General features: G+C 43.3%; 2 protein-coding genes across 13 annotated transcripts in view; one reads left to right on the top strand and one right to left on the bottom strand.

Moving 5' to 3' along the window:
• ANKRD13A (ankyrin repeat domain 13A) overlaps positions 1-18483 on the bottom strand; it is a 39431-nt gene extending 20948 nt beyond the window's left edge. The window contains exons 1-2 of the mRNA XM_007180117.2: positions 18111-18483; positions 212-344 (exon numbers count right to left, since the gene is read on the bottom strand). Coding sequence (XP_007180179.2) covers positions 212-344; positions 18111-18206 — 229 coding nt within the window. The 5' untranslated portion in view covers positions 18207-18483. The remainder of the gene's footprint in view (positions 1-211; positions 345-18110) is intronic.
• Positions 18484-22221: 3738 nt separating this feature from the next.
• The window catches only part of GIT2 (GIT ArfGAP 2), a 48927-nt gene continuing 46415 nt past the window's right edge, over positions 22222-24733 (top strand). For all 12 annotated transcript variants that reach the window (XM_057526406.1, XM_057526402.1, XM_057526410.1 and 9 more), the window contains exon 1: positions 22222-22405. In XM_057526406.1, coding sequence (XP_057382389.1) covers positions 22354-22405 — 52 coding nt within the window. In that variant the 5' untranslated portion in view covers positions 22222-22353. The remainder of the gene's footprint in view (positions 22406-24733) is intronic.

Here is a 24733-nt window from a genome sequence, read left to right as displayed (position 1 = left end):
CCCAGGGCTCTTGGCCCAGGACATAGTTCGGACCACTGTGCTGACGAGCCAGCAGCATCCGAGGCTCTCAACTTCTCGCCCAGCCCCAAGTTCCAAGAGAGAAACAGTCTTAAGATAAAGATGACTTGGGACAATGAGGATTGAAATTGGCCTTTATTCACAAAGAGAAAACGAAATGAAAGGCTTTAAATTATTTTACAAGTATACTTGCCTGTCCATCCCTCGCAATTTTCTTTTGTAACGTCTGCTTTATGTCGGAGCAAGACTCTAGCAGATTCCAAATGTCCCAAAGAAACAGCAAGATGCAATAAGGTTCGACCTCGCGGATCCAGAGCCTCCACATTCTGTAAAGTAAACACTGGCATTTATATAATTGGATATATTACATAAAAACGTGGAAAGGAGTTTGAGAGATAATATTCAGTATAAAAATTAAAAATCGGAGGGTCTGGGAGAACCCTGTTGACATAGCATCACACAGAAGGGATTTGGCATGTTCACGATGGTGGCCGAAGAATCTCTCTGACACATCTGGGCCAAAAAGCAACCTCAGGCTACTGAGACAGGACTCCCCATTCTCCTGCAAAGGTAAGCCCAGGAGGCTTGAGGCAGTACCCTCAATGTGCTGTGGATGGTAAATGTCATTTAATCCTAAGACAGTTCAGAATTAAATATGAGAAAGATGAAATACACCAAATCCACAGTATTCATTTTTGTGTTAACTTTAGTAGTATTCTGTGTAATACGGCATTTTCAATGTTTGTAAGATTTAGATAATGTATTAGAGAATCTGACAAATTAGCCTGTGATTCTAATGTAAGATATACCATTGAATAATTGATTTTGGACTCATATTAGAGATTTTTACCAGTGTGCAAATAATATTGAAAGAGAGGAGGATTGGTTCAAGATAGCGGAGTAGAAGGACGTGTGCTCACTCCCTCTTGCGAGAGCACCAGAATCACAACTAACTGCTGAACAATCATCGACAGGAAGACACTGGAACTCACAAAAAAAGATGCCCCACATCCAAAGACAAAGGAGAAGCCACAATGAGACAGTAGGAGGGGCACAATCACAATAAAATCAAATCCCATAACTGCTGGGTGGGTGACTCACAAACTGGAGAACACTTATACCACAGAAGTCCGCCCACTGGAGTGAAGGTTCTGAGCCCCATGTCAGGCTTCCCAACCTGGGGGTCTGGCAACGGGAGGAGGAATTCCTAGAGAATCAGACTTTGAAGGCTAGCGGGATTTGACTGCAGGACTTCAACAGGACTGGGGGAAACAGAGACTCCACTCTTGGAGGGCACACACAAAGTACTGTGTGCATCGGGACCCAGGGGAAGGAGCAGTGACCCCAGGGGAGACTGAATCAGACCTACCTCCTAGTGTTGGAGGGTCTCCTGCAGAGGCGGGACAGACGTGGCTGTGGCTCACCATGGGGACAAGGACACTGGCAGCAGAAGTTCTGGGAAGTACTCCTTGGCGTGAGCCCTCCCAGAGTCCACCGTTAGCCCCAGCAAAGAGCCGGGTAGGCTCCAGTGCTGGGTTGCCTCAGGCCAAACAACCAACAGGGAGGGAACTCAGCCCCACCCATCAGCAAACAAGCAGATTAAAGTTTTACTGAACTCTGCCCACCAGAGCAACACCCACCTCCACCCACCACCAGTCCCTCTGATCAAGAAGCTTGCACAAGCCTCTTAGATAGCCTTATCCACCAGAGGGCAGACAGCAGAAGCAAGAAGACCTACAATTCTGCAGCCTGTGAAAGGAAAACCACATTCACAGAAAGATAGACAAAATGAAAAGGCAGAGGACTTTGTACCAGATGAAGGAACAAGATAAAACCCCAGAAAAACAACTAAATGAAGTGGAGATAGGCAACCTTCCAGAAAAAGAATTCAGAATAATGATAGTGAAGATGATCCAGGACCTCAGAAAAAGAATGGAGGCAAAGATGAAGAAGATGCAAGAAGTGTTTAACAAAGACCTAGAAGAATTAAAGAACAAACACTAAAGAACAAACAAACAGAGATGAACAATCCAATAACTGAAATGAAAAATACACTAGAAGGAATCAATAGCAGAATAACTGAGGCAGAAGAACGGATAAGTGACCTGGAAGACAGAATGGTGGAATTCACTGCCACAGAACAGAATAAAGAAAAAAGACTGAAAAGAAGTGAAGACAGCCTAAGAGACCTCTGGGACAACATTAAACGCAACAACATTCGCATTATAGGGGTCCCAGAAGGAGAAGAGAGAGAGAAAGGACCAGAGAAAATATTTGAAAAGATTATAGTCGAAAACTTCCCTAACATGGGAGAGGAAATAGCCACCCAAGTCCAGGAAGCGCAGAGAGTCCCATACAGGATAAACCCAAGGAGAAACACACTGAGACACATAGTAATCAAATTGACAAAAATTAAAGGCAAAGAAAATTATTGAAAGCAACAAGGGAAAAACGACAAATAACATACAAGGGAACTCCCATAAGGTTAACAGCTGACTTCTCAGCAGAAACGCTACAAGCCAGAAGGGAGGGGCATGATATATTTAAAGTGATGAAAGGGAAGAAACTACAACCAAGATTACTCTACCCAGCAAGGATCTCATTCAGATTCGACAGAGAAATCAAAAGCCTTACAGACAAGCAAAAGCTAAGAGAATTCAGCACCACCAAACCAGCTCTACAACAAATGCTAAAGGAACTTCTCTAAGTGCGAAACACAAGAAAGGCAAAGGACCTACAAAAACAAACCCATAACAATTAAGAAAATGGTAATAGGAATATACATATCAATAATTACCTTAAACGTGAATGGATTAAATGCTCCAACCAAAAGACACAGGCTTACTGAATGGATACAAAAACAAGACCCATACATATGCTGTCTACAAGAGACCCGCTTCAGACCTAGGGACACATACAGACTGAAAGTGAGGGGATGGAAAAACATATTCCATGCAAATGGAAATTAAAAGAAAGCTGGAGTAGCAATACTCGTATCAGATAAAATAGACTTTAAAATAAAGAATGTTACAAGAGACAAGGAAGGACACTACATAATGATCAGGGATCAATCCAAGAAGAAGATATAACAATTATAAATATATAGGCACCCAACACAGGAGCACCTCAATACAAGAGGCAAATGCTAACAGCTATAAAAGAGGAAACTGACAGTAACACAATAATAGTGGGGAACTTTAACACCTCACTTACACCAATGGACAGATCATACAGACAGAAAATTAATAAAGAAACACAAGCTTTAAATGACACAACAGATCAGATAAATTTAATTGATATTTCTAGGACATTCAACCCAAAAACAACAGATTACAGTCTCTTCTCAAGTGCACACAGAACATTCTCCAGGATAGATCACATCTTGGGTCACAAATCAAGCCTCAGTAAATTTAAGAAAATCGAAATCATATCAAGCATCTTTTCCGACCACAATGCTATGAGATTAAAATCCATTACAGGGGAAAAAATGTAAAAAACACAAACACATGGAGGCTAAACAATCCGTTACTAAATAACCCAGAGATCACTGAAGAAATCAAAGAGGAAATAAAAAAATACCTAGAGACAAATTACAACGAAAACACGATGATCCAAAACCTGTGGGATGCAACAAAAGCAGTTCTAAGAGGGAAGTTTATAGCAATACAAGCCTACCTGAAGAAACAAGAAAAATCTCAAATGAACAATCTAAACTTACACCTAAAGGAACTAGAGAAAGAACAAACAAAACCCAAAGTTAGCAGAAGGAATGAAATCATAAAGATCACAGCAGAAATAAATGAAATACAAACAAAGAAAACAATAGCAAATATCAATAAAACTAAAAGCTGGTTCTTTGAGAAGATAAACAAAACTGATAAACCTTTAGCCAGACTCATCAAGAAAAAGAGGCAGAGAACTCATATCAATAAAATAAGAAATGAAAAAGGAGAAGTTACAACAGACACTGCAGAAATACAAAGCATCATAAGGGACTACTACAAGCAACACTATGCCAATAAGATGGACAACCTGGAAGAAATGGACAAATTTAGAAAGGTATAACCTTCCAAGACTGAACCAGGAAGAAACAGAAAATATGAACAGACCAATCACAAGTAATGAAATTGAAACTCTGATTAAAAATCGTCCAACAAACAAAAGTCCAGGACCAGATGGCTTCACAGGTGAATTCTATCAAACATTTAGAGAAGAGCTAACACCCATCCTTCTCAAACTCTTCCAAAAAATTGCAAAGGAAGGAACACTCCCAAGCTCATTCTGTGAGGCCACCATCACCCTGATACCAAAACCAAAGATACTACAAAAAAAGAAAATTACAGACCAATATCACTGATGAATATAGATGCAAAAATCCTCAACAAAATACTAGCAAACAGAATCCAACAGCACATTAAAAGGATCATACACCATGATCAAGTGGGATTTATCCCAGGGATGCAAGGGTTCTTCAATATATGCAAATCAATCAATGTGATACACCATATTAACAAATTGAAGAAGAAAAACCGTATGATCATCTCAATAGATGCAGAAAAAGCTTTTGACAAAACTCAACACCCATTTATGATAAAAACTCTCCAGAAAGTGGGCATAGAGGGAAACTACCTCAACATAATAAAGGCCATATACAACAAACCCACAGCAAACATCATTCTCAATGGTGAAAAACTGAAAACATTTCCTCTAAGATCAGGAACAAGACAAGGATGTCCACTCTCACCACTATTATTCAACATAGTTTGGGAAGTCCTAGCCACGGCAATCAGAGAAGAAAAGGAAATAAAAGGAATACAAATTGGAAAAGAAGAAGTAAAACTGTCACTCTTTGCAGATGACATGATACTATACATAGAGAATCCTAAAGATGCCACCAGAAAACTACTAGGCTAATCAATGAAATTGGTAAAGTTTCAGGATACGAAATTAATGCACAGAAATCTCTCTCATCCCTATATACTAACAATGAAAGATCAGAAAGAGAAATTAAGGAAACAATCCCATTCACCATTGCAACAAAAAGAATAAAATACTTAGGAATAAACCTACCTAAGGAGGTAAAAGACCTGTACTCAGGGCTTCCCTGGTGGCACAGTGGTTAAGAATCCACCTGCCAATGCAGGGGACACGGGTTCAAACCCTGGTCCAGGAAGATCCCACATGCTGCGGAGCAACTAACCCCGTGCACCACAACTACTGAGCCCACGTGTCACAACTACTGAAGCCCGCACGCCTAGAGCCCATGCTCCGCAACGAGAAGCCGCCACAATGAGAAGCCCGCACACCACAATGAAGAGTAGCCCCTGCTCGACGCAACTAAAGAAAGCCCACTCGCAGCAATGAAGACCCAACGCAGCCATAAATAAATAAATAAATAAGAAAACCTTTACTCAGAAAACTATAAAACACTGATGAAAGAAATCAAAGATGACACAAACAGATGGAGAGATATACCATGTTCTTGGAGAATGCAAGAATCAATATTGTGAAAGTGACTATACTACCCAAAGCAATCTACAGATTCAATGCAATCCTTATCAAATTACCAATGGCATTTTCTACAGAACTAGAAGAAAAAATCTTAAAATTTGTATGAAGACACAAAAGACCCCAAATAGCCAAAGCAGTCTTGATAGAAAAAAATGGAGCTGGAGGAATCAGACTCCCTGACTTCAGACTATACTACAAAGCTACAATAATCAAGACAATATGGTACTGGCACAAAAACAGAAATATAGATCAATGGAACAGGATAGAAAGCCGAGATAAACCCACGCACCTATGGTCAACTAATCTATGACAAAGGAGACAAGGATATACAATGGAGAAAAGACAGTCTCTTCAGTAAGTGATGCTGGGAAAACTGGACAGCTACACGTAAAAGAATGAAATTAGAACACTCCCTAACACCATACACAAAAATAAACTCAAAATGGATTAGAGGCCTAAATGTAAGACCGGACACTATAAAACTCTTAGAGGAAAACATAGGAAGAACACTCTTTGACATAAATCACAGCAGGATCTTTTTTGATCCACCTCCTAGAGTAATGGAAATAAAAACAAAAATAAACAAATGGGACCTAATGAAATTTAAAAGCTTTTGCAAAGCAAAGGAAACTACAAACAAGACAAAAAGACAACTCTCAGAATGGGAGAAAATATTTGCCAATGAATCAACAGACAAAGGATTAATCTCCAAAATATATAAACAGCTCATGCAGCTCAGTATTAAAAAAACAAACAACCCAATCAAAAAATGGGCAGGGGAAGCTTCCTTGGTGGTGCAGTGGTTAAGAATCCGCCTGCCAATGCAGGTGACACAGGTTCGAGCCCTGGTCCAGGAAGATCCCACATGCCACGGAGCAACAAAGCCCATGCGCCACAACTACTGAGCCTGTGCTCCAAAGCCCGTGAGCCACGACTCCTGAAGCCCGGGCACCCGGAGCCCGTGCTCTGCAACAAGAGAAGCCACCGTAATGAGAAGCCTGCACACCACAACGAAGAGTAGCCCCCGTTCACCGCAACTAGAGAAAGTACGCATGGCAACAAAGACCCAACACAGCCAAAAATAAATAAATAAAATAAATAATAATAAAATTAGAAAAAAAATGGGCAGAAGACCTAAACAGACATTTCTCCAAAGAAGACATACAGATGGCTGAGAAGCACATGAAAAGCTGCTCAACATCACTAATGATTAGAGAAATGCAAATCAAAACTACAATGAGGGGCTTCCCTGGTGGCGCAGTGGTTGAGAATCTGCCTGCCAATGCAGGGGACACGGGTTCGAGCCCTGGTCTGGGAAGATCCCACATGCCACGGAGCAACTGGGCCCGTGAGCCACAATTACTGAGCCTGCGCGTCTGGAGCCTGTGCTCCGCAACAAGAGAGGCCGCGATGGTGAGAGGCCCGCGCACCGCGATGAAGAGTGGTCCCCACTTGCCACAACTAGAGAAAGCCCTCGCACAGAAACGAAGACCCAACACAGTCATAAATAAATAAATAAAAGAACGTGAATTTCTTAAAAAAAAAAAAAAAAAAAAACTACAATGAGGTATCACCTCACACCAGTTAGAATGGGCTTCATCAGAACATCTATAAACAACAAATGCTGGAGAGGGTGTGGAGAAAAGGGAACCCTCTTGCAGTGTTGGTAGAAATGTAAATTGATACAGCCACTATGGAGAACAGTATGGAGGTTCCTTAAAAAACTAAAAATAGAATTACCATATGACCCAGCAATCCCACTACAGGGCATATACCCAGAGAAAACCATAATTCAAAAAGACATATGCACCCCAATGTTCATTGCAGCACTATTTACAATAACCAGGTCATGGCAGCAACCTAAATGCCCATCGACAAAGGAATGGATAAAGAAGATGTGGTACATATATACAATGGAATATTACTCAGCCATAAAAAGGAACAAAATTGGGTCATTTGTAGAGACGTGGATGGATCTAGAGACTGTCATAGAGAGTGAAGTAAGTCAGAAAGAGAAAAAATATCGTATATTAACGCATATATGTGGAACCTAGAAGAATGGTACAGATGAACCGGTTTGCAGGGCAGAAATAGTGACACAGATGTAGAGAACAAACGTATGGACACCAAGGAGGGAAAATGGCAGGGGGATGGTGGTGGTGGTGGGATGAATTGGGAGATTGGGATTGACATATATACACTAATATGTATAAAATAGATAACTAATAAGAACCTGCTATATGAAAATATTAAAAAATTCAAAAAAACATTAAAAATAGTATTTGCACATCATGACAGCACTATATGGGAAAATGAATACTTGCAAGTGGGCAAGACTGAAACATGACTCTGGGAGCTATACATAAAGTTGACAGTTACTCAGTTCCTTTTTCTATAAAGTTAAGTGCCTCATAAACACTGGCTATAGGCCTCAGATCATTGAACACAACCTTAAGCACGAATGGCACTCAACACAACAGCACTTAAAATTAAGGCTAAATAAGGCTAAGGGCTTTCATGGAAATGCAACCACCCTATGATGCGGAACATGGGGGATTTCTCCAGCACATCTCAGCATTCAAGTCAAGAACAGGAAGTGCAGGACTTTAATCAAAACCGAAAGTACAGAAGATAATTTGAGTTAGAATAAAATTACATTCTCTAGCTGGATTCCCACCAACAACAACACTCTCATTATTGTGTGTTGAGTTCCAAGTGCCCCGAAGCAGCAGCACCCACGGGTCCCACAGACAACCAGCATGATCCACCAGGCATGTGTGTGGACATATTTGCAGATAAATGTCCATTTGGCTTTGACTCTTCATTCCTATCTTGGCCCTCCTCCCGGCACCTGTGCTGGGTCTCCAGAGCTCAGTCTGAACAACTGGGTGCTGCCTTCCAAAGATGGCTCTGGATGTTCTTCCAAGGACACAAGAAACGGCCATGGGGCTTTTGGAATATAAAAACTTTTACGTGCCATGATACTGCTTAGAAAATGTGCTTTATGTTGATTTGAGATGCTAGTTGTTGTGCAGCCTCCAGAGATATCCAGAACAAGCCACTATTGGCCACAGGAAAGGAAGGTAAGCGGGACTGTGGGTAAGCAGCTACTATCCAACAGCTACTGAGCTTCCCTGTTTTGCTAATTGTATTATGGCTATTGTGGAGTGAAGACAGGAACTGCTACAGAGGAAAAATAGAAGTGGTCGAAGACATTCTGCTAAGTGAACACACGTCCTCCTGGATCAACCCCAGGCCTCAGCGTTCTCTCAGGTGCTGAAATGCCAACAAGTCTCCTGGAACGGGGCCCACACCACCTCCTGGGATTCCCTGACTTTTCCCAAGGGGACAGCCTGTCTATCTCACCAAAGCGTCCAAAGGGCAGGATCCGAGTCTCATATTTCTTAGCTTCTGCCACCGTAGACTCTGATTTGCATTAAATCATTGTTCTTTAAAAAAGTAATATGGCTTTAAACTATTAACTAAGCTGAAGTTTATTAGGAAAGAAATAATTAGCAAATTCATTATTTTCTTTCATGTCTCTTACAGATACTGTTTTCTTACTCAGCAAGTTCAATGTACTACATGAAAGGTGCTAGGGTTAGCATACTGCCCGACACAGGAGATGCTTAACAATATTTACCACACAAAAGGGGAAACTCTACTTACTTTAATTCATACCCCAGAACAAAACTAACATCTCGGACTAAGCTCCTGGGCAAACATTAAGATACGATGTATAAAATCAAAGCCAAATATATTTTGTTGACTTTTTTCTGTTTTGGACCACAGGGAAAACTGTATGTCGGACCCACATAGCTGCACACTTTGCCTAAGTGTTCAGAGCCTCCTGTGCCTCTCCTCATTTGAAAGGAGAGAAGGAAGGAAGAATAATATAATATATTATGGTGACAGTGTGATTTAAAACAATGGATGAATAACAATTAGAGTGGAAATTAGTGGAAAAAAAGGATAGAAAATCAATAGAGAAAAATCAACAAAACCAAAAGTTGGCTCTTGGAAAATATCAACAAAATTAACAAAATTTCAGCTAGACTGACCAAGGAAAAAAAAAGAGAGAAGACTAAAGTTACCAAAATCAGGAATGAAAAAGGGGATATTACTAACAACACTACAGAAATAAGAAGTATTATAAATGAATGCTATGCACAACCGTATGCCAACAAATTAGAATTTAGATGAAATGCACATACTCCTAGACAGCCACAAACTAGCAAAACTGACTTAGGAAAAACAGAAAACCTGAAAAAAATTTATAACAAGAAAAGAGGTTGAATCAGTAATTTTAAAACTTCCCAGGAAAAAAACCTCATGCCTAGATGGCTTCACTGGTGAATTCTACCAAACGTTCAATGAATGAATACCAATTCTTCACAAACCCAAAAAAACAGAAGAGGAAGGAAAACTTCCCAATTCATTTTATAAGCCCAGTATTATCCTGATGATGAACACGTCACAAAAAAAGAAAACCAGAGACCAGTATCTCTTATGAATATAAGTACAAAAATCCTCAACAATATTCTAGCAAAGTAAATTCAGCAACATATAAAAAGGGCTATTGTACACCATGACCAAGTGAGTTTATCCCACAAATGCCAAGGGTGGCTTAACATCTGACAATCAATTCATGTAACACAGCATATCAATAGAATAAAATAAAATAAAAAACACATGACCATCTCGATAAATGCATGCTGTGGTCTGAAGGTGAAGTGTCCACCCAAACTTTGTATGTTGAAATCCTAACCTCTAAAGATGATGGTATTAGGAAGTGGGGCCTTTGGGAAGTGCTTAGATCATGAGAGTGAAGCCCTCATGAATGGAATTAGTGCCTTTATAAAAGAGGCTCCAGAGAGCTTGCTAACCCCCTTCTACCATGTTAGGACACAGTGAGAAGGCACCTGCTATGAACCAGGAGGAGAGCCCTCAGCAGCCACCACACCAAACCTGCTGGCACCATGATCTTGGACTTCAAGGCTCCAGAACTATAAGAAATAAATTTCTATTGTTTATAAACTATCCCCTCTATCATATTTGTTACTGCAGCTCAAATGGACTAAAACAATGCAGAAAAAGCATTTCACAAAATCCCACACCCCTTCATGATAAAAAAACACTCAACAAACTAGGAATGGAAGGGAACTTCCTCAAACAGCATCTGCCTGTGAAAACCCCATAGCTAACATCATATTTAATGGTGAAAGACTGGATGCTTTCCTCCTAAGATAGGAACAAGACAAGAATGTTCTCTCTCATCACTTCTATTCAGCATTGTACTAGAGGTTCTAACCAAGGCAATAAGGCAAGAAAAATAAATAAAAGGCATCCAGATTGGAAAGGAAGACATAAAACTATCTCTACTCACATACAACATGATCTCATATATAGAAAATCCTAAGAAATCTACTTAAAAACTATTAGAACTAATGAGTTCTGCAAGGCTGCAGGATACGAGAGCAATACAGAAAAATCAATTGTATATCTATACACTTGTCACAACTCAAAAATGAAACTTTAAAAATTCCTTTTACGGGGCTTCCCTGGTGGCACAGTGGTTAAAAATCCACCTGCCAATGCAGGAGACACGGGTTCGAGCCCTCGTCCGGGAAGATCCCACATGCCGCAGAGCAACTAACACTGTGGGCCACAACTACTGAGCCCACGCGCTTAGAGCCCATGCTCTGCAACAGGAGAAGCCACCGCAATGAGAAGCCCGTGCACCGCAACGAAGAGTAGCCCCCGCTCGCTGCAACTAGAGAAAGCCTGCATGCAGCAACGAAGACCCAATGCAGCCAAAAATGAATGAATGAATGAATTAGTTTTTTAAAAATTCCTTTTACAACAGCATTGAAAAGAAAACATTTGGGAATAAGCAACAAAAGAAGTATAAACCTCATACTCTGAAAACCATAAAGCATTGTTGAAAGAAATTAAGATCTAAATAAATGGAAAAGCATCCCATGTTCATGGTTCAGAAGACTTAATATTTTAACATGTCAAAACTCCCTAAACTGAGCTACAGAGTCAATGCAATCTCTATCAAAATTCCAGCTGACTTTCTGCAGAAACGAACAAGTTTATACTAAGATTCATAGGAAATGCAAGGAACCCGGAATAGCCAAAACCATCTTGAAACAAAGAGTAAAATTTGAGGATTCACACTTCCCAATTTCAAAACTTACTACACAAAGCTACAGCAATCAAGACAGTGTGGTACTGGCAAAAGGACAGACATATAAATCAATGGAATACAATCTAGAGTCCAGAAATAAACTTATACATCTATAGTCAATTGATTTTCAACAAGGGCACCAAAATAACTCGATGACGAAAGAATAATCTTTTCAACAAATGGTGCTTGAACAACTAGATAGATATCCACATGCAAAAGAATGAAGTACTGTATATACCATATGCAAAAATTAGCTCAAAGTTGATCAAAAACCTAAATGTAAGAGCTAAAACACTAAACCTCTTAGGAGAAAACATAGGATTATATCTTTGTGAACTTGCGTTAAGCAAAACCTTCTCAGATACAACACCAAAAGCATAAGAGACAAAAGAAAATAAAGATAAATTACACTCCATCTAAACTGAAAACTGCTGTACTTCAAATGACATAAAGAAAGTAAAACCTAAAGAATGGAAGAAAATATTTGCAAGTCATATGCTTAATAAGGGGCTAGTATCCAGAATATATGAAGAACTCTAACTACTCAAGAATAAAAAGACAAATAATCCAGTTTTAAAATGGGCAAAGGATTTAAATAGACATTTCTTCAAAGAAGATATGCCAATGCCCAATAAGCACATGAAAGATGCTCAACATAACTAATCATTAGGGCAATGCAACACAAGACCACAAAGTGATAATACCTCACCCCCATTAGGATGGCTACAATCAAAAAGACAGACAATAACAAGTGTTGACAAGGATGTGGAGAAACTAGAACCCTCATACACTGCTGGTGGGAATGTAAAATGGTGCAGTCAATTTGAAAAAGAGTTGGCAGTTCCTCCAAAAGTTAAACACAGAATTACTATAAGACCCAGCAATTCCACTTGCAGGTGTTTACCCAAGAAAAATAAAAATATACAACCACACAAAAACTTGCACACAGATATGCACAGCAGCATTATTCATAATGGCCCAAAGGTGGGAAAAAGGAAATGTCCATCAACTGGCAAATGAATAAACAAAATGTACTCTATACATACAATGGAATATTATTCAGCCATTAAAAGGAATGAAGTACTAATACCTCCACAACATGGATGAACCTTGAAAATATCATGTTAGGTTAAAGAAGCCAAACACAAAAGGCCACATTTTGTATGATTGCATTTACATGAAATTGTCCAGAATAAGCAAATCTGTACAGATAGCAAGCAGCTTAATGGTTGCCTGGGGCTGAAGGGGTTGGGGGGAAATAGGGAATGACAGCTAATGGGTGTGGGGTTTCTTTCTGGGGTGATGAAAATGTTCTGGAATGTGATAGTGGTGACAGTCACACAACTCTGAATATACTAAAAAACAGTGAATAATATACTTTAATGAGTGAATTATATCTCAATAAAGATGTTTGAAAATCAACATATGTATGTGCTTTATGTAAGACATAAAACTCATCTACCGTCTATATGCTGTTTGACGAGTTGCTTAATTTCTCTTGAGCTTCAGTTTGCTCCCTTGTAAAACGGGATTAAAAAAAAAAACAAAAAACCCACCTACCTTACAAAGTTCTTACAAGGGCAAAGGCACAAGCCTAACCCCCATAGAAAGCACTTGGAAGAGCCAGCACTTATTATCATACACCTACATTACATAGTTTCACATAAGCCGTCACTTTCTCCCTAAAAGGGATTTGTTCAAATTTCCTTACAGTTAATAGTGGAGCTTAGGGTCTTCAACTAATGACGTTAGTTTAGTGAGCAAGAGCTTTCAGAATTTAACTGGAATTCACTGTCGAAGCTGACTATGTAAGTTTTTCCTTTAAGTTTCTTCAGTCATGAGCCGTACCAAATTAAAAATCCCCACCCTCTTAACTATCATCATGCCCCAAAAGGAAAAGGAATGAGATTTCTACACGTCTCCTTGTGTGATAATGTAAGCCCACCGACTTTTCTTGTCCAAGCCCTCTTTGCCAGTCCACTGTCCTCCAGCTGCAGTCAAGGCGCAGCTGAGTGCGGGCTGCAGAGCCAGACAACCGGGCCCACTTCCGGACCCCTCACTAGCCTTGGGTGGATTACTCAACCCCTCTGAGCCTTGGTCCCTAGCGCACAGCCAGAGCTTCAGAAACTCTCACAGGGGCCTCCTGGGGAGGCCTCGGGCAAGAGGCTGCTAAGCAGCCCTCCATTCGCTTGAGAGAGTCAACCACCCTCATTCCTGTGCACCCTCAGACCGCCCTAGTCCTCTGCGGCTGTGGCCCGAGCTGGTTCTCCCACTCCGAGTCGGGGGTCGGGGGGAGGTAGCCATACAGGCCTGGTTCCTCAGGTGAGCCTGAGCCCCTGAGGGCTGAGGAGGAGCAGCTGAGAGGAGGCTCCCGGCTCTTCCCCTTGGATGCAAGGCTCTGGTTCACAGCGGGCCTCTAGCCGACAGGCACTGGCTTGAACGTGTGCCCGGTGGCCTCACCCAGCCTTGCCCCGGGCTGGGATGAGACCCCCAGGGTGGTTCCCTGTCAGGCTCCGGGCACTGCTGCTGCCTAGAACATCCTCTTCCTCTTGCCCAGATTTTGTGCTTTCACTGCTGGCACCCTAACCGGGGGCTGGCCCTGGAGTCAGGCATCATCTGCCACCCTCCACCCAACTCGATCCCAGGGCTTTCTCTCCCCTGCTAAGGTGCACTGACTGACCTTTGCATTTGTCCCCTTAAATTTTCATTCATTCTCCCAGCATCAGCAGGAAGGCCAAAAGATGTTGAACAGACCTCTCTGGCTAAGTGACAAATGACATAACCATAACACAAATCATTTCAACTGCACCAACCAACTTCAAGGCCCCGCTGAATATTAAAGGCAGTAGAGCTGATGGGTTAAGAGGCACTTAATAAAGTGCCTCTGCTGAGTAAACGCTGAAAGCGTGAAACAATCTCATCACTGGCAAAGTTACACAAGCAGTGAACTCCAGCTATTAGCAAGACGGTGGCACTGGGGCTGACTCACTCACACTCAGAAACACGTGCTTATCCTCTTCATCTGGATAAACTTGATTCTTTCTGGGTCACTGTTCCTAGAACAAAATAAAATTCTTACAGCTACCAGTGTGCCTGCTTCACGTTCTCACTCGTGGGATGGAAGGAATGAAGGAACGGACAGCAGAAAGTTACTGGCAAACAAAGCCTCAAGTGAAACAGCTGGTTTTATTGCTGGGGTGATAAGAATTTTTTTGTTTTTAATTATGCAACCAATACGTGTTCTTTGTAGAAAAATTGGAACATACATAAAAGAAGCTACATTCCCAGGATGATTATAATAACAGCAGCAGCAAGTATGGTAAATGTACTGCTCCCATTTACTAAGTGCCTTTGCTTTCTGATCTGTTCTCTGCTTCATTCTCCAGAATCCTGAAATGGAGGCACTTTCACTGAAAGAAGTAAAGGGGAAGGGTTAAGAATACAGGATTAAAGCAGACTGTGACTTTCTGGGTTGACATCCTGGTTCGACTACTGGGTCAGCAGGTGACTGAACCTCTCCACCTCTGTTTCCTCATCTGTGAAATGGGAATCACAATAGCACTCACCCCAGGGGACTGATGTGAGAATTAAATCTAAAACTTCACATAAAACACTTCAGCACGGTGCCTGGCAAAATAGCAAAATACCGCGTTTTGACAGGTGATGAACCAATTCGGCAAGGGTAAATTAAGCACCCAAGCTCACAACCTAACCTGCGATAGCACTGGACATTAACCTAACTGCCTCCAAGGCACAGGTGTAGGCAGCTGTTTCTCGTAATTAACAGAGGATCTCGATAAATATGAAAGCAGCAAAATATTCCCTGCCTTGTACTTTAATGACATCAATTATCAACTTCTTGACCCTGAAGCAGTTACATAATTTGTAGGACCCAGAGAAAAATCAAAATGCAAGGCCCCTTATTCAAAAAAAAAAAAAAAATTTAGAATTTCAAGACGATAACTGCAGAGCATTAAACCAAGCATGAGGGACTTCCCTGCCTGGTGGTCCAGTGGTTAAGACTCCACGCTTCCACTGCAGGGGGCACGGGTTCGATCCCCGGTCGGAGAACTAAGATCCTGCATGCCACACAGCGCAGCCAAAACAAAACAAAACACCAAGCACCAGCCACTTCTGAGCACAAGGCCCTGTGCAACTGCCAGGTCGCACACCCTTGAAGCCAGCCCCATGTCCACCCCTTCAATGGCCAAGTTTCAGGATCGAAATTGGATTGCGTGGTCATGACAGTCAAGCTTCCACGGTCAAGATGTTCTTCCTGAATACACTTCAACTATCCCTTCCCCAGAGAAAACAGGATCCTGTGGAATGACCTACAGTGATAACCAATAACAAAGTCAAAACCAAATAATTAGCACAGATGAATATTCTTTCCTGACCTCCTTGCCAGTCAAAGGCATTAAAGATCAATTTACTCCAAGACAACCTGCTGCAAAGTTATAATTCTCTAATCGCAAATGTCCTTAATGTTTTTCAAGGTAAGAGGCACAGCGAACTTTCGATGAACATGTCTATCACAGCTTGCAGGAAAAAGAAATAATTCAACCATGCCACATTGTAGATTATAAACCAAGACTTGGTCTTATCGAACAAGTTTTTCTATAAAGAAAGACTACGCTTCATTTAAACTCTTTTCCTCACTCCAATGAACAGAAAGCCTGCTGCTTTCAGAAATCAGTATTGAACGTGTGTGTGGTTTAAAGACAATGATGAACCTCTCTATCAAATAGGATTTTAGTTTTGTGACTTTCCTTGTACTTTATCTCAATATTTCGTAAGAAGTTGGGTGGCCCCGATACCGAGGAAGTGCAGAAGCAAAACATAGCAGACCTAAAAACAAGACTGTCCGGTCATTTTTAAAGTGTCCAAGGTGAGACTGAAAGCTGAGAGCAAAATCATGGAGGATTCTCTCTGAGCCACGTTTAGTAAGAGAAAGGGAATTAAATCATCAGGTATACTGCAATGCCTAATGGTGAATCATTTACTCTGGGGGCATGATCTAATTAAGAGCAATGACTCTTACAACGAAAGTTTATTCTGTCGGGATAGAGAATTTAAATGAAAAAAGAGCAACTTTTGACTTCCAGTGGGTGCTCAACAGACTTAAAAGGGAGACGTCAAGGTACAAGAACACACTTAGCAGTAACCGTTCATCAAATGGGGGGATGCTGACCTTGCTCAATTTTTGCCAACCATAAGAAAACCAATGCCCCTTTTCCTCTAAAATTTCTTGACAATTACAGCATCAAAATGGAGCCATTCAAAAACCAGAACTTTAGCACACTGGATAAAATGAAGTCAACCAGAACAATTATACCAAATAATTACAAATCCCCTTCCTAACTGCTAAGTCTGTTAGTTTGTAACTTGAGGATACCAATACCTCCCAGAATTGCTGGGATGCCTTTAAGGCAGGGTTTCTCAAGCGAAATGCTACTGACATTTTGGGACAGATAAATCTTAGGTGGGGAGGGGGGTGTCTTACGCATTTGTGCATTATAGGATATTGAGCAGCTTCCCTGGCCTCTACCCATTAGATTCCAGTAACACCCACTCCCCACTTGTAACTACCAAAAAAGTCTCCATTAATTACTAGATGTGTGGGATGAGGGATGAAATCACTCCCAACTGAGAACCACTGCTTATAAAGATGGGAATAAATAAAAGGTAAGGAATCAAAGCACTTTAGAACAGAAAGTGATTTTAAGGATGCTGTGCACCAGTGATTCTCAAACTTGACCTATTGATAATAGTCAAGTACAAGATTTGCCCACATGGGTATCAACACCTTCATTCTACAAATAAGTGGACGTGGGCCAGAGAAGGAAAATGCCTTGCCCAAGGTCACAGGGCAAGTTAGAACCTGGACTCCAAACCCAACCAAGCCCTTCCTTACAAAAAGGATGGGTGGGGTGACAGGTGTGTGTCGCTCATACGTTTTGGGGAGAGTCAGGCCTAATTGGTTAAGACGGTGCACGCTGGAGCCAGCTGGCCAGAGTTAAAAATCCTGATTTGGTATTTACTAGGTGAGGGACCTTGTGTAAGGCACATAACCTCTGAGAGCCTCAGTTTCCTTCTCTGTCAAATTTAACGATAGTACCTACCTCCTAGGGTTGTTGGAAAGGCTAAGAGAGATAATATATATAAAACCTCGACACAGGGCCTGGAACACATTAAACACTCAATACATGTTCTGTTGTTATTATTATTATTATTATTATTATTATTATTATTATTGTCCCACGACTGCAGAGTGGAAGGGGTCTGCGGGGCCCCGAGGGCAGAGGGCTGGAGATGGGCTCAGGGAGGCGATGCGACCCCCGACTCCCCCCTCCTCTCGCCGGGGGCGGACCCCCGCCTCGCCCCTCACCTGGCCCTGCAGCTCCTTCTCCAGCTGCCGGTAGTCGTTGTTCCAGACCAGGACGTGCAAAGGGAAGTGGCCGCTAGCGTCGCGGGCAGAGGACATGGCGAAGAGGCCGCAGCCGGGCCCTCACAGCCCGGTTGCCAAGCCTCAGCACCGGCAGGGTCTCCGGCGCCCGCCCGCCCGCCCGGCGGCCGGCGAGCGAGAGAACCAGGGGAGCGAGCGAGGGGCGCGGTACGAGGCAAGGGGGACTAGCTGGCCAGGTGAGGGGCACGCGCGGGAGGTCGGCGATCGCGGGCCGGGTCGGGGACGGGGTCGGCCGCGCCCACCCCGCCCCGCCGCGCTCCCGCCCGCGGTGACAGCTCCCGAACCGACTTCTGTGGGCAGAACTGCCCCAAACAGGGAAGTGCGGGGAGCGAACCACCGCGCGCCGTGGCGGGGGGGAGGAGAGGACAACCACCTGGTCCGGGGTCCGCCCAACCCCACACACCTGCAAGTCCACATCGGGAAACACAGTAATGCCCAAAACAGAGCTAAAACTCTCTTCTTCAGCCCAGAATCTCTACATGGAAAACTCGGTCTACCCTTCATCACCCCCTTTCCCCCTGCTCCAGCTTTCTCATATGGTTCGGTCCACAACTGGGCCTCTTCCACCGGCTCTGTGGTCACGGGGTGACAACAGGCGCCTGGACCAAACCATTCTAGTTACTGACTCCCTAGCCTTTTTGGACCTGGGCAGATGCTTCCACGATTGGTCAGGAGCCATTTTGGAAGTGGGCAACACCAAACAATTTTCAGGGGGGAATTATAAACTCTGGAGAAGTGGCATTAAATAGTTGCACAATAAGAGGATGGTTCTATCTCAGGATTTCTCAACTTCAGCACATTTTGAAGCACATAATTTTTTTTTTTTTTTTTTTTGCTATTCTGGTAGCTCTGATTCTTTTTAATTTAATTTATTTATTTTTTACTTTTCTTTATTTTTATTTTTTATACAATTTTAAAAAGTTGCTCTCCGGGGCTTCTCTGGTGGCGCAGTCGTTAAGAATCCGCCTGCCAATGCAGGGGACACCGGTTCGATCCCTGGTCTGGGAAGATCCCACATGCCACGGAGCAACTAAGCCCGTGTGCTGCAACTACTGAGCCTGTGCTCTAGAGCCCGCGAGCCACAACTACTGAGCCCGCGTGCCACAACTACTGAAGCCCGCACGCCTAGAGCCCGTGCTCCGCAATGAGAAGCCACCACAATGAGAAGCCCATGCACTGCAACGAAGAGTAGCCCCCACTCGCTGCAACTAGAGAAAGCCCGCGTGCAGCAGCGAAGACCCAACACAGCCAAAAATAAATAAATAAAAATTTTTTTTAAAAAGTTGCTTTCCATTTACATTTTTTACTGAATACTGGCTATATTCCCAGTGTTGTACAATACATCCTTGAGTCTAACACCCAATAGTTTGTGCCTCCTCCCCTACCCTTATATTACCCCTCTCCCCCTCTCCCCAGTGGTAACCAGTAGTTTGCTCTCTATATCTGTGAATCTGCTTCTTTTTTGTTATATTTACAACTTTGTTGTATTTTTTAGATTCCACGTATAAGTGATATCATACAGTATTTATCTTTCTCTGACTTATTTCACTTAGCATAATGACCTCCAAGTCCATCCATGTTGCTGCAAATGGCAAAATTTCATTTTTTTTAATGGCTGAGTAGTATTCCATTGTTGAATACTACATAAAGGGAACATACCTCAACATAATAAAGGCCATATATGACAAACCCACAGCTAACATCATACTTAATGGTGAAAAGCTGAAAGCATTCCCTCTGAAATCAGGAACAAGACAAGGATGCCCACTCTCACCACTTTTATTCAACATAGTTTTGGAAGTCCTAGCCACGGCAATCAGAGAAGAAAAAGAAATAAAAGTAACCCAAATTGGAAAGGAAGATGTGAACCACATAATTCTTTCTGTGGGACTTGTCCTGTGCCTTGTAGGGTGTTGAGCAGCATCCCTGGCCATTCTATCCACTGGATGCCAGTAACACTACCCCCAAAATGTCTCCAGACATTGCCAAATGTCCCCTGGAGGATGAAAATCCACCCCCCACCCCTCACTGAGAAGCACTGTTCTACCTGAACTCCAAACTGGGTTATGATTCAAAGTTACCTAAGGTGGTGGTTTATTCCACATATGAATGTCATCTATTTTTGAAGCTAACCATTTGAACTTGGGGTTATGGCCAAAAGGACTAATAGATAATACTTAGACTTGACCACAGTCAGCCACTATTAAGTTCATTTTTTGGGTTTCAACCTAAGGCACTATAACTCCTTGATTCAATGAAGAACCAAGTCAACTTACAGCTACTCACCAGCCTGAGCTTTCTGCACAGCTGGCTACAACTAGACCACATAACTGGGCAAAGTTATTTAATGCATCCTGAAAGCATACCCTCTGCCTTCCCTGCTCGTGCACATCCAGCTTTTCAGATTCCTGAAACAACAGCTGTTCAAGAATCCTGGCCTAATCCATTCTCCACATGTGTTGAGTCCAGAAGATTTGTTAGTCTGCAAACCAAAACAGGATGCAGGAGCATCAGGATGGAACCCAGAGGCTCTAACTGTGGAATGTGTGGGAATTATGTGGTTATGCCCATACCACACATTTATAAAAATGGAGAGATGAACCAAAGACCAGTGCTTCTGAGACCTCTTCCAGGACTTCTATCTTTTCAGAAGCCTTGTGCAATTTAATTTTCTCTTCATCATCCTATGTTTATTGAACATTTCTCTTAATTCATTAGTCGGAAAACTCCACGATGACTGCTCACCAGAGTACCTAAAGTTAAAACAGTACCTGGCCCACAATAGGCATGGAATATTTGCTGAAGGGAGATCATGGTTGTGTTTACATATAATACATACAATATTCATTAGCATTAGGGTCACATCTCTGCTCTTCTTCACACTGCTTAAACTCATATCATTGTGTTTATCTCACACCATCCTGTGAGTTAGATTATCTATTCTTATCCTCAAGACAAAAAAAAATACTTGTGATTAGAAAATAATAGTGATATCAAATTCTAGGGCTTCCCTGGTGGCGCAGTGGTTAAGAATCTGCCTGCCAATGCAGGGGACACGGGTTTGAGCCCTGGTCTGGGAAGATCCCACATGCCACGGAGCAACTAAGCCCGTGCGCCAACACTGCTGAGCCTGCGCTCTGGAGCCCGCTAGCCACAACTACTGAGTCTGCAAGCCACAACTACTGAAGCCCGCATGCCTAGAGCCCATGCTACACAATAAGAGAAGCCACCGCAATGAGAAGCCCGCGCACCGCAAGGAAGAGTAGCCCCCGCTCACCGCAACTGGACAAAGCCCGTGCGCAGCAACAAAGACCCAAGTCAGCCAAAAAAAAAAAAAAAATTCCAATAATAATAGGAGCTACTATTATTGAGGGCTTACTATGGGGCAGGCACACCACACTCTTCTGTAAATTATCCCATTTGTCCTGTCCTTAGCCAGACAGTAAATATTTAGCTTTGCACGTCATATATGTTTTGTTGAATATTCTTCATCCTATCCCTCCTCTCCTTTTTCTTCTTCACAACCCTTTAAAAATGTAAAAATCATTTTTAAGTAACAGGCTATACAAAAGCAAATCATGGGCTACGGGTAGATACACATTATCTCCATTTTGCAGATGAGATTAAAACTGCAGCATAAGGAAACATGTAACATATTCCTGTTTTACTTATTGTAGATCTAGTGCAGTTGAATGTAAGCTCCATAAAGACAGGAAATTTCGTCTTCTTGGCTCACTGCTCCTTCTCCAGTGCCTGGAGCAGTGTGTGGAACATAGTAGATGCTGAATAAATATTTGCTGAATAAAGGAATGCATAAATAAGTGAACTTGGCCAAAGTTATGCTAAATGACTTGACTATTGATTGCCTCAGGAAGGTCTCTTCCAGAGAGGGAGACACCAAATCAAGGAAATTTGGAAGTAGGACACAAGACACCTGCCCTCACTCAAGATGGCGACAAGGCAGCGTGCCCTTTCCGGTCACATGACCTGCCCGTCGCCGAAGGGCGCCTCCCCGCGCGTGCGTGCTGCGCCGCGGCTGTGAGGCGCTGAGGGGAGAGGCGCCGCAGCCAGCACCACCGTGGGGACCCGTTAGAGCGGAAGCGCCGCCGCCGCCGCCTTCGCTGTCCCGGGCCACCAGGTTCCCGGCAGGTGGGAGGCGGGAGCCATGTCGAAGCGGCTCCGGAGCAGCGAGGTGTGCGCTGACTGCAGCGGGCCGGGTGAGTCGCACCAGCCGGGCCCGCTCCCTTCAGCTCTCCTGGCCGGGACCCCTGTCCCGGGGCCGCCCCCTCGGGCCGGGCGGGTCCCGGCTGTCGAGCTCTGCACCCTATGCCTGGGGTCGGGACGAGGAGGAACCTCGGCGGCCTTGGGGCGGGACCGTCCCGGGCCTGTCAGAGCCGGAGCGGGCAGGGGGTCGCCGCCCTCCCGTCCCTTCCTTCCCTCTCGTCCCCTCTGTCCCAGGCCGGGCGGGGAAACGGCGGGGTCGGGGCCGCTTTCCCAACAGGAAGGGGCTTGGGCAATCCGCAGGAAGGCCAGTTACAGAAGTGAAATGCGAGCGTCCTCCCGGCTGCGGCCCCCAGAGGCTGCAGGTGTCAGCCCCCTCCCCACAGCTACCCAGACTCCCGCCCCAGGAGGGGGCCCTGGGGCCCTGCCCGGAGTGGGCGACACTCGCCGCTTCCCTCCACTGGGACTCGCCAGAGGACCCCCATGGATGAGTTCCCCGCTCCTGACATCCCTACTCCCACTCCACCGCGGAGAATCTCCAGGATGTCGGGGTCTTGCAAATGATCCCAGCACTTAGGAGGCAATGCTGGTTTCAAGTTCTGAGATCTGAACGAGCTGAGTTCAAACTAAATTTTGCCTCTGGGTGACCTTGGGCTAGTGACTTCATTTGGCCGAGTCTTGATTTCCTCATTTTTCCGATGAGGATAATTGGGAGTACAGTGCTCAGAGGTAGGGAGACTCAATGAGGATCATCTCATTTAAGGCGGTTTTTTTCCTTTTTTTCTTTTTTGTATTGTGTACAGAACCTTTACAGTCCCTTAAAGCTATAGTTGAATTTCTAAATCATACATTAATCACAGCTTACAAAGCAAACACACACCAAATCACGGGCAAGTATACCCATTTGTGCATTCAGGCAGTAGAGGCATATGGGAGCATTGAAAGGCCAAAACCATTCCTCCCATGCATAGTTTTCAGATTTAGAGTTCAGATCCATCTTAGCGGTTGGAACTGGGTTGACAGGTCTCTATGCTGTTTTCAGTGTTTGGATTTATCTGCTTTGAATTTGAAGTAATTCAAAAGGTAAGATGGCTTCTTTGGCGCAATAGCGTCCAATAAACGATCTTAACGAAAGGAGCACCAGTGTTTTTGCAACTGTTCGGAACTTCATCTTGTCCTATGGAAGTGGAGACTGATTTTAAATAGTATTATGATAACTCAAACCTTATGTGGTTATTTCATGGCCTGTATACTGTAAGTGGGGTTACCAGCTTCCTTTGAAGATAGGGAGACGGGTGGAGGAGTTTAAAAAGAAGTGTTTCAGAAACCAAGTTAGTGTGTTATACGAACTCCATTGTATTCTCTAAAAATGTTATTTGTTCCACTTCCTTATTTTCTTGCCTGTTTTCAGTTGAACTTTCTGTGATGTTTGATTCACATGAATTTAGATTCAAACTTCCTGTTGAAATGCATTTTCTTTGCTTCTCAGTGGATGGTATGGGGCAAAGGAAAACTGCATCTCCATTGCCACACTAAATACTCAACTAAATAATAAATACTGTCTTGCACTTCTCTGGCGTTTTGTGCATTTCAGAACATTTTCTCTTCCATTGTATCTTTTTAGTTGTTGTCTCATATGCCTAATCTACAGAGACTTGAGTCACTTCCTTCCTGTTGTGAATATAATTAGGCTACCTTGCAATGTTCTGAACTTGAGCAGCTGGGAATTTGTGCTGCCTTTTCTGCAAAGCCCTAGTGAAAGAGTTACCTTTAGGGTTGGGGATCCCTTTGAGATTCTTTTTTTTTTTTTTTTTTCTAATTTATTTATTTATTTTTGGCTGTGTTGGGTCTTCATTGCTGTGCGCAGGCTTTCTCTAGTTGCAGTGAGCGGGGGCTACTCTTCATTGCGGTGCTCGGGCTTCTCGTTGCGGTGGCTTCTTGTTGCGGTGGCTTCTCTTGTGCGGAGCACGGGCCCTAGGGGAGCGGGCTTCAGTAGTTGCGGCACGTGGGCTCAGTAGTTGTGGTTCGCGGGCTCTCGAGCGCAGGCTCAGTAGTTGTGGTGCACAGGCTTAGTTGCTCCGTGGCATGTGGGATCTTCCCAGACCAGAGATCGAACCTGTGTCCCCTGCATTGGCAGGTGGATTCTTAACCACTGTGCCACCAGGGAAGTGACCCTTTTGAGATTCTGATGAATGCTCAGGCCTTTTTCCCAGAAAATGCACACATGCTTAACTCTTTCACACAGAATTTATGTTAAGATTTCTCAGAGGGGTTATAGACATTTCTGAAGCCCATTGGTTGTGTTCCTAGAACCCAGGTTAAGA

The sequence above is a fragment of the Balaenoptera acutorostrata genome, chromosome 13 (assembly GCF_949987535.1).
Source record: "Balaenoptera acutorostrata chromosome 13, mBalAcu1.1, whole genome shotgun sequence".
In the NCBI taxonomy this organism is placed as follows: Eukaryota; Metazoa; Chordata; class Mammalia; order Artiodactyla; family Balaenopteridae; genus Balaenoptera; species Balaenoptera acutorostrata.
The sequence above is the reverse complement of the archived record's forward strand: the minus strand, read 5'-3'. Positions and strand labels throughout refer to the sequence as shown.